Source organism: Prionailurus bengalensis, chromosome D4, assembly GCF_016509475.1.
Source record: "Prionailurus bengalensis isolate Pbe53 chromosome D4, Fcat_Pben_1.1_paternal_pri, whole genome shotgun sequence".
In the NCBI taxonomy this organism is placed as follows: Eukaryota; Metazoa; Chordata; class Mammalia; order Carnivora; family Felidae; genus Prionailurus; species Prionailurus bengalensis.
Genome location: NC_057359.1, coordinates 79,779,008 through 79,792,170, shown reverse-complemented (window position 1 = coordinate 79,792,170; position 13,163 = coordinate 79,779,008). Strand labels below are relative to the sequence as shown.

The 13,163-nt window shown below is 52.9% G+C and overlaps 1 protein-coding gene across 6 annotated transcripts in view; it reads left to right on the top strand.

Moving 5' to 3' along the window:
* CDK5RAP2 (CDK5 regulatory subunit associated protein 2) overlaps positions 1-12,435 on the top strand; it is a 172,390-nt gene extending 159,955 nt beyond the window's left edge. For 5 of the 6 annotated variants that reach the window (XM_043566251.1, XM_043566256.1, XM_043566252.1 and 2 more), the window contains 4 exons: positions 1,139-1,282; positions 7,421-7,547; positions 11,819-11,865; positions 12,340-12,435. In XM_043566251.1, coding sequence (XP_043422186.1) covers positions 1,139-1,282; positions 7,421-7,547; positions 11,819-11,865; positions 12,340-12,396 — 375 coding nt within the window. In that variant the 3' untranslated portion in view covers positions 12,397-12,435. Of the gene's footprint in view, positions 1-1,138; positions 1,283-7,420; positions 7,548-11,180; positions 11,793-11,818; positions 11,866-12,339 lie in introns of those variants that run through there. The other variant, XM_043566255.1, reaches the window with a different exon arrangement.
* The last annotated feature ends 728 nt before the right edge of the window (positions 12,436-13,163 follow it).

Here is a 13,163-nt window from a genome sequence, read left to right as displayed (position 1 = left end):
ACAAAGAAGCCAACACGTGGATGTACCACCGTTTATGTACTCTTTCGCCTGGTTAAGGTGTGGCGCACATCCTTTTAAACCCTTTAGGGGTTGTGAACCCTTTAGAGACCTTGCTGATCACCCTTGATACATTACTTTCTGGAAGTATCACTCGTATCCCCGTTTACAAGTGAGAGTATCCTACCCACTACACTTGCGTCTTCGTTGCGTGAGTTGATTTGTAAGTGGGTTGTTGTTGTTTTGTTTTGTTTTGTTTTGTTTTTGCCAACTCAGTAGCTAAAAAGAGTAGGCCGTTTTATCTTGTACTGATTTTATTACTTGTGAACACAGTGCTCTTTTAACTTCTTTTCTTCTTTTTTTTTAAATTTTTTTTTTTTCAACGTTTATTTATTTTTGGGACAGAGAGAGACAGAGCATGAACGGGGGAGGGGCAGAGAGAGAGGGAGACACAGAATCGGAAACAGGCTCCAGGCTCTGAGCCATCAGCCCAGAGCCCGACGCGGGGCTCGAACTCACGGACCGCGAGATCGTGACCTGGCTGAAGTCGGACGCTTAACCGACTGCGCCACCCAGGCGCCCCTAACTTCTTTTCTTCTTAAACTTTATTGTCTTTTCCCTTCTCTGACTCGTGTTCTTTGCTTTCTCGTGCCCTTGACACCTGCCACGTAGGCTTTGCCCCCACCAGCAGAGGGTGAGGGAGACTTTGCCGGCCCCGACTGGGTGTTGGCAGTGTGCACACGGCCGTGTCTCAGGGGCTGCTGGAGACGGGAACGTTCGTGTCCCGTCACTTGCCCTCGGCACCCTGTGCCTTCTGGAGAGGCTCCATGGTGCCGAGCCACGCGAACCGCCCTCCCGCGGACCCTCTTCGTGGCCTAGTAAATACGGTTGACGCAGGTGGTTATTAGTCGTGGTTATTGATTGGGCTGAAATCACCACCGAAATTCTCTCATAATCTATAATTCACCAGTCTTGAAGAACAATAAATTGGTGTCATCTGGCCCCAGGCCCTCGCTCAGCGTGTGGATGCAAACCCCGTGGCCTGGAGATTTACACTGCCCGTTAAAGCCGGCTTGTCCATAATCCTTTTCAAGACTGCCTGTAACACCCTTCTCATCCCCCGCCCCTCCCCCTCACGCAGGGTCCACACTCGGCGCCCCCGGGCGGGTTTGTCACCGGCGTGGGCACGGCCAAGCTGATCCTCGAAGAGGCCGCGAGGTTACTGGCGCTCTTCTGGAGGGTCTCGCTCCCCACAAATGACCGGTGCTCGCTTCAGGGTGAACAGGTAGGAGGGGACACAGCCTTGCTCGCGGCAGATGTGCTCTCAGTTTGGGGGACAGTCAGAGGGAGGGGAAGGCGCCTTGTTTGTCAAGAGTGACACGCCAGGTGCCGTGCCGGCTGCCTCAGGCGTGTTCTTACCTGCTCCCCCAGCGCCTCTGCTGGGCCGGCCTGTGCTCCTGACTGACCGCAGGCCCACTCCTGGTACGTCTTGGTTGAGGGAAATCCTGTCTGCATCTTGTACAGGAAGCTGAGACTGCGGGAGAGAGGCCCGACCAAGGGTACAGAGCTGGTTTTGAGGGCACAAGTATCAGAATCCAAAAGATGTGCTTTTATTGTACAGGTTTTAAGTCCTAGTTTGTCCTCCTAGACTAGCTCATTCCCTTCCACTCTAAATCTCTTTTCATTTTAGGTGCCTTTCTCCGGACCGTCTGATGCTTCTGGCATCATATTTTAGTGGGTCTTGCTCCAGTCTCTTCTATTACTAAGAAAGGTTTTTGGTGTTGTTTTTTTTTTAACCAATGAAAATCATTTATCGTGCAACCACTGAAACTTCCCTTGAAAGCTTGACTTTGCAGTAACTTGAACGTGACTGAGTTCAGAACTGTTGCTCCCACCACTGCCCTCACCCCCATCTTTCACGGCACAGACCGGGCGTCCGGCAGAGCAGACGCTCCCTGGGGTTTAGTCTGCGGGAAGCAGGTCGAACAGCCACTCTGGTCATGAGAGAAGCGTCCCTGGGAGGAAGGGCCCGCAGATGACGCAGAGTCAGAACGGTGCTTGGCGGTCTGACAGACTCGCTCCCCTTCAGTTACCTGACCTGTGACTTTGTGCCAGAGGCCAGCAGGCAGGCAGAGGGGAGTTTGAGTTCCACGCCGGTACTTGCCTCCTTACACCCGTTCTGACGGTGCTCGGGTCCCCCACCCCCGTCATGGCAGGGGAGCAGCGGGGAAGCAGCTCTCTGCTCTGAAGGGTCTCGTGAGCCCCTCCCGAGGCTTCCCTCTCAGGATCCTGGGGAGGAAGTGTGGGTGCACGAAGCTTGGCGGAGCAGGTAACTGGCCATTTCGCGGGGAAATCGTGTTTTGCCCAGTTCTAGCGGGGGCGGAGGCCATGGAGAGGGAGAGGGCCCGCTGGGCTCCAGACCCATGTTGGCCTTTGCTTTCTGCTCACCCACCAAGCTCTTCCCGCCGTAGGCCTGATAGCACAGATTCTCTGACTGCCCCCCCCACCCAACCCTGGCCCACCGGCTCCCACTCGCTGGCTGGCTTCTTCTCACCTCTCAGGTCTCAGCTTAAAATGTTACCTCAAGGTCAGAGAGGGCTCCCCGATTGCTCAGTTGTAGCATCCTCTTCTGTTTCATCACAGCCCTGATTAAACTATATATTTGTTGTTAGAGTTAATGTCTGTTTCCTCTGTTTTCCAGGAGGGGCCATGGCTGTTTTCATATGTTTGAATGAATAGTTTTTCTCTCATATTAGCAGCCTAGCACTTGCCCGTATGATTTATAAAGCACAGTGTGTCCGAACGGAACCCAGCGCAGTGTTTTTGTCCTCAGTACACAGTAATGTCTGTTAAGTAGACGGAACGCACTTCTTATTTCATGTGTGTGTATAAATATAAATTATAGACACGTTGATCTCTCCCACCGGCCAGCTAGTCCGGCGACTGGCCAGTGCTTGTGATGACTCACCCTTCTTTCCAGACGTTTGTCGTCTAATTGATTATGCTCACTTTAGCATCATAGAATTGGAGAGCCAGAAAAAGGACCTTAGAGACACTCCAATACGATGGCTCGTGGACACAGACCCCCTGTGTGGTGTTAAATTGCCTCGAGCCACTTTTCTGCCCCTGCCTGTGTTTCATACGGTGCCTTTTTCTTAGTGTGAAATGTGTGTAAAGCAGATTTCCAGGTTGTCGCCAGCAACCCCAATGGTTTTTTTTTTTTATGACCTAAGGTTTTCTCTGTCATTAATTTGCCTTTTGCATGTGCTATACCACCCCCCTGCCATCCCGAGGGCTAGTCTGGAAAGTGTGTATCCTACTCATCTGTTTATCTAAGAAAGTTGTGAGGAGAGATACGGACATATACACGTACTTGTTTAGAAAATTTTTGATTAGCTGGAACAATAAACGATCACAAGAAAACAGGCTACCTGGGGAGGTGGGAAGGAAGAGGTTGGAAGGACGGGCACAGAACATAGATTTCTCTCCCGAATGGACCTTGTTTTGCCAGGTTTGGCATTGAAACTATGTAAATGTTTTAATTAAAAATAAATCAAAATGGGAATAGAAGCAATCTCTTAAAATTCATAGCAAAATGAAACAGACCTTCCCGTAGACATCGTTGAAGGCATTACCCACGCAAAGAGGAAACATTTCAAGCCTAGAACACGGTAATTTGACTGCATCCCTAATGGAACTACTCTGAGGTTAAAAAGGACCTGCAAAAACCATTTTTGATTGTTTCTAGTGAGATTGTTAATAATGATCTGGTGCTGATAGTTAAAACTGTCATATTTCTATTAGAGGACCAAACAAATAGCTAATTTATTAAGATTTTTACTGTCAGGGAAGAGAGATAAATTTTTAAAAATCGAAGAAATAAAAATCCTGCCATCCTTGATTTGAAAATATCAGCATGAACTCATGGATTTCCGATTAAAAACATTTACGCTTAGGTTTTAAAAATGTCCAATCCAGTACCAGTGAGTACCTCAAGCGCCGAATTATGGTTTCTAAGTACCTTTCCCCACTCACGGGAACGAGGACTCCCTGGAGAAATGGCTTGATTCTAGGTCTGGGGCCAGAAGCATACACTATGAGCCTCGGACATCTTTTCATCGTAGGGAAGAAGAGGGGAAAGAGGGAGTAAAACAGATTTACGGCGGTTCTCAAAATATGGCCCCCTGGACAGCAGCATCAGTGTCGTCTGAAAACTTGTTGGAAAGGGAAATTTGGGGCCTCACCCCAAACCTGCTGACTCAGAAGGTCTGCTTTTACAGGTCGTCTTGGTAGCCCTGGGAACCACTGGATTAAAAGGAACTTAAGAGACGTATAGTCACGTGCTGAACATGGAGTTTATTTGGATGCTGGGGAATCAGACCAGTTGTTCAAAAAAAATTACGATGCACTCAGGGGAATGTGTCTCCTGACACGTGGTGATATTAAGCAATTTCTGTCATTATTTGAGATGTAGTGATGATGTTGTGTTTTTCTTTTTATAGATTTTGGTTTTTTTCTGGACCTATATACCAAACAACTGTATGGCTGTGAAATGTAATTAGCTCCTGGGATTGAATTTAAAAATAGTTGTAGGGTGCAGATGGGCAGGGACGGAGACGTAAGGGGTTTGGCCGTGAGTTGATAATGGCCGAAGCTGGGTGGGTGCCTGGCGGTCCATTATCCCGTTTCAGGACGTTTGTAAATGTTTAAGATTTTTCATTACAAAAAAGAAAAAACCAACCACTACCAAAGCCAGCTCCGGGAGTCAGGCCGCCTACTCGTGCTGGGAGGGGCGTGGGGCCCAGCCCTGAGCTGGGCTCTGTGGCCCTGAGGAGGAGTTGGTCTTTTGAACTCTCCCAGGTGTCGGGCACCCTGCTATGCACTCAGCACCTCCTTCCATCCCTTCCGGGAGCCTCCAGAGCTAGGTATTATTATTGCCACCTTCCAGAAGGAGGAACTGAAACTTCTTGCTTTGTCATCATCACAGCTGGAAGTGACCAAGCCGGGTCGAGCCCTGTTGTGTGTTTACCGTGGTGAATTCATCCTGTAAAAATGAAGATTTTAGTTCAGTGGAGCAGCAGACAGACACAATTAAAATTGCTCGTTTTAAAGGCTGGATAGAATATGTATAAGGTGCAGGGCGCCAGGGTGGCTCAGTCGGTTGAGCATCCGACCCCTGATTTCGGCTCAGGGTCACGACCCCAGGGTCATGGGATTGAGCCCTGTCGGCTCTGCACTGAGCGTGGTGGAGCCTGCTTAGGATTCTCTCTCTCCCCCTCTGCCCCTCTCCCCTGCTTGCTCTCTCTCTCTCAAATAAATAAGGCGTTTGGGGAGAGCAGGTGAAAATTAACCCACCAGTTGGCAAAGGGTCTCGCAGCACCTACTGTGTGCCAGGCGCTGGTGGTCAGAGGGAAGAATGGGGTCTTGGGTGAAGCAGCAAACAAGTGGATGACCAGTTACGGTTCACATGAAATGGGCAGTGATAGAGGGAGCGCTGGGCATAGTGGGTGCCCGAAGGAGCGCTAACCAACCTAGACTCCGGGTGGGGAGGAGTCTCAAGGAAAGCTTCCTGGAGGAGGTGTTGCCCAAGGTGACTTTCGGAAGAGGACTAGAGGTTAGCCAGGCAGGGGTGAGGAAATAAATCATTGTCTGCAGGTGTATCTCCTTTGCGTCTCACTCCAGATGGATGGGTCAGGGGTTATCCAGGTTGTGTGGTCTAGGAAGCCATGACCTGAACACAAATCTTTGTGGGCTCTTAGCATGAGGAAGAGAATCAGAGAAAACCGAAGGTTTAAGTTCGGGTCTGTTGTGGAAGAACCGTTGACAGTCTTGTAGCTGACACAATTGGTGAATCTTGAAAGTAGGTTAAAGCAGGGAATCAAGAGATGATACATACCTTAAACACTGTAATTTAACTGAAAACAGTTCAACGTACATTCATTTGGCATTCTTTTGATGTAGGGCCGGGGCCTTTCCTTTGAATACGGGTCTGCTGATTAGGGTTTCACATCTTCCTTCTTTCATAAACTACATCCATAATGTATGTCTGTCACTTCCAGTTTCTGTTTTTTAAGATGAAGAAAAAAACGCAGACACTTGTAAGGCAACTCGAATATAGAATTCTTCTAGACTCCGATCCTCCCACGTCTTCCAGAGTTGATCCCCCCCCACCCCACACACACCTAATTTGCCAGAAACGTGGTTTTTAGTGACTTGCCTTTATCACGTCTTTTCTGAGGCATATGTTTTCATAGTTCTCTGTTCTCATGCGTGTATTTCATGGGTTTACTAATACTTAATTAAATCCTGTAACCGATTGCAAGTACAATTGCCTTATAGACAAGTTTGGGAACAAAGTAAAGTGGTTCCTTGTAAGCTGACCGCCCAACATCTGCCCTTTCGGGAGCAGAGGTGTTTCACGGAAGCAGAGGGTAGCCTGTGGTGGGGGGGGGGGCTTATGAGAGAGGAGGGTCCTCACCTCTGTGAGCTAGTTCCCTGGAGACGGTGGAGAGAGCCCCCGGGGTGTCCACATTCCACGGGAGAGCTGGGGACTCTGGCTACCCATGCACTCTCCCCACCCCTCTAAAAGATGGAAGCTGTCCGAAGGATTAAACTCTCCTCGTAATGCTTTTATGTTCTCTTTTTTGTACCATCAAAAAATTTGCTTTATAGTTTTTGTAAAAAACCATAACAGAACCTCACACAATTCTGATGCATTTTAAAAAATGAAAAATAAAACTTCTAAATCACATCCCTCAGAGCTAAATCACCGTTAATCATTTTGACGTTGTCTCTCCGTCATCAGTTTTTTAGACATCTCCGTATACGCATGTACGGATATAGATAGATGTATGCGGTTTTCTGAAACAGGAATGCCTGACATACAATAGCTGTTCTGGGCTCTTTTTGTCACTAATTGTGATCATCTTTCGACGTCAATAAGTAGAGTTCCACAACATCGTTTTTAGCAGCCGCCCGGTTATGCCATTGTCTGTAAGACCCGCGATTTACTCATCCAGACCCCCGTTGGAACAAAGCAGGTTGTTCACTGGCTCCTGCTGTGAAGAGCGTGGAGATGAACCTCCTGGGACGTAGGCGTCTTCCTGTGCTTGTGTGGTTACTTATTGGAGCAGATGCCCAAGTATAGAATTGCTGGGTCAGCAGGTCGAGTGCGTCTTACGGTTTGGTAAATCTTGCCAGGGCATTCCCCCCCGGGCCGCGCCTTCGGCCATGAGAGTGCCTGCCCCACACCCCGGCTGTCCCTGGACTTGGCCCATCTGACCAGCAGAACATGAATTCTAGTTTTCCCTCAACTAGCATCATCAGGAAGGTCGCGCCTCTTTTTGTGTGTCTTTTAATTCTCTCCTGTGTGATACACTGTTTTGTGCTCTTCGTTCATTTTTCTAATTCCTTTTCTCCTGAGGCTGGAGAAATGAAGGCAGAGATCACCAGACTACACAAAAAGCTGTTTGAACAAGAAAAAAAGTTGCAGAACTCTGTGAAGCTTTTGCAGCTGAGCAAGCGCCAGGAAAAAGTCATCTTTGACCAGTGTAAGTGAGCGGTGGGGGGCGGGCCGCCACGTCCAGCCACTTTGTGCCTCCGAGGACAAAAAGCCCCAGTCCCGGACACCTGCTTTGGAGCCCAGATCATGTGTCCTCATGCCTCCTATTTATGGGTTTCCTTTCATACTTCGTCCTTTTTGACCCGCACAGACAAATAAATGCACTTAACAGACCTCAGTGGCGAGGCCACGTGGTGCCAGGGACAGTCATCTCGGTGGGGACACAGGTGTGTGGGGTAGGGTGTTAGGGAACCCTGAGAGGCGAGTGGGGGAGGACGTCCTTCTGTCCTGGAGGCTGGGCTTCTTGGACAAAGTGACACCTGAGCTGAGTCTGCCAGAAGGAGCGGGTGTTGGTCAGATGGAGCGGTGCAGAGGGGCAAGAAGCATATGTGAGAAACCTACAGCAGCTCACGTGGCTGGAGCAGGACTGCGAGGGGCAGGTCAAGGCTGGAGGGGCCGCTGGGACCAGGACTGCGGCGTGAAGGCCTTAGAGGGCAGGCCCAGGGCGGCTGGCACGCAGGGTAGGGCAGGGACCTGTCACCGCGGCTCCCCTGGTCCGGGCAGGCGAGGAGGAGGGCCTCGGCCGCACCGCGTGGATCCAGGGGAGGGGATGGTTGTGAGGCCTGCTTCCCAAGGCAGATCCACACACTCAGGCTCAGAGAGGCTAAATGACATTTGTAACGTCAGTCCTCGTCCGATCCAGGAGCTTCAGAGATCGTGGGAACCCGCAGCCCTGGGGCGCCCCTCGTGTCTGTCACAGCGCTGGCCGGCCTCGCGGTCTGCCCGTCACCCTCCCTGTTGTGGGAGGGCCGCCCACTGCGGACCTTCCCTCCGGAGGTGTCAGTCTGCCCCGTGCTGCTCGCTCACCAAAGGCCAACGTTTCTGTGGCATTTCTGAGAAGCACAGAACCTAGATTGTGGTCGGGTGGGGGTTCTCCTTAGCCACCCCCGGGACGTTCTGAACACGGACTCCGTGAGACTGGCAGAGTTCGAACTGCGGAAGAAAGAGACGCGGTCGAGGAGCAAGCGCTAACGTCCCGCTCGTGCCCCCGTGCCGGGCTCTGGGGACGGAGGTGAACGGCACCGTTCCTGCCAGCACAGGGCTCTGGCCTGATGAGGGGGACACGGAAGTTAGCTGCCGGGCAAGGCGCTGCGTGCCTCCCCCGCAGCCTCGGAGCTTCGAGGCTCTGGACTCACTGGGTCTTGAGTAGGAGTTACAGAAGGGTTAGGGACAGGGTTGTGGCAGGTGGCCTCGAGGGTGGGAACTAAGTATTTGGGAACACAGGAGGTGCGAGGGACCTGTGAGATTTGCCCTGAGAGACCGCTTGAAAGAGATAAATAGGGACCAGGTCCCAAGGGGCCTGCGGATGGACTCCAGGGGCTGTTGGTGTTCATCATGTCTTAGAAGGTCCTTGTGGCCGAGCGCGGAAGGGCCAGGAGGCAGAGACCTCTGTGGGGGCTGTGGCAGTCCCCCCGCCCCCCCCCCCACGACAGCAGGGCTGGGGCGGGGCTGTGGAGGGGAGGGGATGGTGGGCAGATAGTGAAGACGTTCGTGTCACTCAGAGAAAAGGAGCCCTGGCGGGGCCTGTGGGGGACAGTGCCAGTCGTGGCCACGTGTGAGGCGGCTGTGGAGCATTTGGGTCCGACCCCAGGGCAGCAGGAGAACGGGACAAGTCCGGGACAGTTAGGACTCTGCGTTAGAACCTCCTGGGCAGCCCCGAAGGGTCACGGGGCACCTGCTGCTGAGGAAGTTTTGGAAGCGGGCAGTAGGTTCAAAGGTGTAAGTGCCTGTGGTAGATCCAGAGGACAGAACCCAGCCTCGGGGTCCTGCCTCAGCGACATGCAGCCATTAATGAGGGCTGTCCTGTGTCGCCTGGACTGAATGACTCCCCGAGCGTCTGATTCCTCATTTCTAATGGGAGACGGTAATTCCAAAGGACTCAGATTGACCAGACAGGCTTGGGTTCTAATCACAACTTTGTAAAAAGCACCTCAGTTTTCCTATCTGTAAAGTGGGATGGTAATAATACCTGAACTTTATCGTACTCTGGGAACAAAGCAGATGCTCAGCAGACCCTAGTTCTCTGCCTCTTCTTTTCCTGTTGGCTCGGACTGAATTCCGGGTGTGCAGGTGGCAGACCATTCATACAAAAAAATCACAAATGTCGCACACCGCCTCCCCTGCTGAAATGGCATCACCCACCTCCGTGTCTCCAGGGCCTGGCCCCGAGCGGGGATCGGCTCAGAGCTGGGTGAGGGGTTGCCCAAGGTCGCGCAGCGGGCGGCTGACTCCGGCCGGGCTGTGTGCCTCATCCCAGTGAGTCGGGTCCTTGGACGTTTCCCCAACCCTGCCAGCCTCACGGGGGCTGCTTCTGGCTCTGAGGGGCCAAGCGGAAGTCGGCGTAGTGTCCCCTCCCCTGCCTGCCCTCACCTGGTGACTGGGGAGAACCAGGGCCCGGGGCTGGTCAGTGCCGGAGCGAAGCCGGACACGTGTCCCGGAGCGTGCAGGGGAGAGGAGGGACAAGTGTCACTTCCCTCACGGCCTCTGACGCAGGAGAGCCTGCTGCGCAGGGTCGGGGGTATTCGCTGAGGTCACAGTTCGCGAGCTAGACCCCCGGGTCGGTGTCTTCCCTGCCAGCAGTGAGGCGGGAAGAGCCCCGTACTGAGTGGGAGAGTCGTGGGTTCGAGTCGCACCTCAGCCCCGGGCCAGCCTGGGCTTGGACGAGCTCGTCACTGCGCTGTCTTCCCAGGCTGCTCCTTGCAGCAGGGATTTTGGGCTCTGCAAGGTGAGCGGTACGGTTCAGACGTGAGGCCCCTGCAGCTGGGGGCGGGTGAGCCCTGGCTCCTCGCCGGGAGCGTGGCGCTTTGGGACTCCGGTACCCTTCCGGTGTGATGTTTAACCTCCACACCTGGGAGGCTGAATCTTTTCTGGGTCACAGGCCCCTTGGCCGGTCTCAGGAGAGCTGTGAGTTCTCGCTGCAGAAAAACGCACACATCCAGATGCACACAGATTTGCGCTTGCTTTCCAGGGATTTGGGACCCTCCTAAAGCAGAGCCCGGACCCAGGTCGAGGGGTCTGCAGCCTGGGGGTGGGGGAGGGCACAGAGAGACAGTGGGCACCTCTGAAATCGACGTCGGCCGGTTAAAAACGAAGCCCACGCCGGTTATCTCCCTCCGCCACCCCCCCCCCCCCCCCCAGCGACACAGATTGCAAACAGACTTTGTTACCCCCAGATGGAAATTTTTTTGTAAGGCAAGAAATAAATATTTTCCCCAGGCCACCACGTGGCTCCTGTTCTGAAGGAGACGCTGGGGAGTTGGGCTGTATGTGTGTTGATGCGGAGTCTGTTTCATCCTTGGGCACCATTGGCCAAAGCCCTAATTCCAGAAGCCTTGGTTCTGTCTCCTCCGGGGAGTAAATGGAATCTGTGACCCTCGCCAAGGCCTGTTTAGAAAGGACCCCAATCAAGGCAGAAGTCTCTTCCGTGGCGGCATTCCCCTTGCTGCCGGTGTTTGTGCTGGACAAGAAAAGGATTGAGGGAGGAAGCGGCCTTCCTGTACATTTGGCTGCACCCCCCTTCCTCCCTGGGGTTCTGACACACTGACGATCTGCCTGCACGCAGCTGAGAGCGTCCGGTCGGCGGGACCTCTGAAATCGTCCTACCCGGGGAACCTCGTCGGGTTCCTGTACCTGCTGAAGGGAGTCCAAGGAGGAAAAATGCCCAGAGTTCATGCTTTCCCTCGGCTGATGGGAAGCCCGCCCTAAGGGTAAAAATTGACTTTGCAGAACTGCCCGTGACCCTTGCCTTGGGCTTTGGCACACGGGTTTGCTTGGAGTCGGGCACACCCCCTTCCCAGAGAAACCACAGCGTGTGGGGGCTAGCCAGTCACAGGCCTCTCCCCTGCCCTGCACCATTGGCCCCCAGACCCATAGAGGTGAGGCTTCGGGGTGCCTGGGCGCCCGCCAGCCTTGTGGAGCCTTGGTTTTGTTACCTAAAACATGGGCCAGTATCGCTGTGAGGTTGTGGCCTAGCATGAACGTGAAGGGGTGTCTCCGGTACCCCACGGATTCTTTGGTCTTGGGCCGTGTGATGGGGCAGATGGAGCCTCCCACACCCCTCTCTGGGTCTGGATGCCTCGGGCCTGTCCACGTGTCTGTCTGACCCATTTGGGGTTCAGGAGCCTCCTCCCTGCAGCTGGCTTTTACGCTGTCTTCCTGGGCATCTGTGTCTAACGATCCCTATTCTTTCTTTCTCCTCAGTGGTCGTAACCCACAAAATCCTCCGGAAGGCCCGCGGAAACCTGGAGGTAATGCCCCTTTGAGTTCTGTTACTGAAAGCCCATTTGGGGCATGGGGAGTGGGTGCAGGGTAGGAAATTACTTTGGAAAAATGAAGTTGAAGGTGGAACTGGGACACACGTCCTCCACGATTCTATTTTTCTGCCAGTAGCACATAAAAAGTTTCATTTTAGCGTGGCATGGTTTCAGTGGTTGTTCTAATCGTTAAGTTTGTGTGCTGTTTTTACGAGGGACGAATACCACAAACAGTGCCTGGCACATAGTAGGTGTTTGATAGACGTTTCTTGAGTGAATGAATGAATGAATGAATGAATACAGTATGATCTCACTGCCATTTGGTTCTATAAATATTTACTGATCAAACAGCATGTCTTTGAAAGTAGTTTCACAATAACAATTTTGCCTTTAACTCTGTCAGGGATCTTAACTTCAGAAACCCTCCACTGGACCTAAAATTCTCCTTTTCTCCCTCCCTTTTCCTAGCTTAGGCCCGGGGGTGCCCACCCAGGAACATCCAGTCCCGGCCGACCGGGCTCGTGAGGAGAACTTGCAGCCAATAAAGCCTGTGGTTCCCACCGAGCTCACGCTGTGTCTTTGTTACAAGTGGGGTTTCTATTTATTGAGGGGGAAACCAAAGGACTGTCTGGCTGAAGGAAATCTACTTTTCCCTTTATGTTTTCTATCCTAAAGCTGGTTGAAGGGCTGCTATCAAACAGCGTTCAGATGCTCAGTAATGAGGCTTTTCACGGGCCTCGAGCTTCTGGGCGCTGGGTGTGCCCCCCCACCCCCCCACCCCGAGCTGCGGCCTCGTGTCTGTGCACGGCGGTGGGCTTCGTGTCCACCATGGATTTGCCGAGTGCTCAGCCCAGCCTGCGGTTTGAAGATCCTCAGTGAGTGATTCGTTTCAACTTGGTGATACGGTTATTGCGTGTAGAGCCCCAGAGCCCAGGCCCTCAACTCCACAGAGGGACAGGCCAGGGTCTCGGCAGTGGCCCGGCCCTCAGATACCTCACAGGCTCTCTGTCCAGGTCACTTAGGTGTCCAGGGATGAACGATGCCATGCGGCGTGGCCAGGGCACTGGTGCCTGTATCTGGCCTACGCTGGGCAGTACATGGTCACATCCTAGAGCTGTCCCCGGAGCTGGTGCATTCCCAGGGTAGGAAAGATCCAAAGGTGAGGCCCGGAACGGGGACTTGTCACTGCAGCGTCCCCCAGATGACGGTGATCTTTCCATTCCCCTGTCCACAACACTGCCTGGTGCTTTGCTACAATCTTGTCACTGACCCTTATGTTCAGCCTTCGCCTT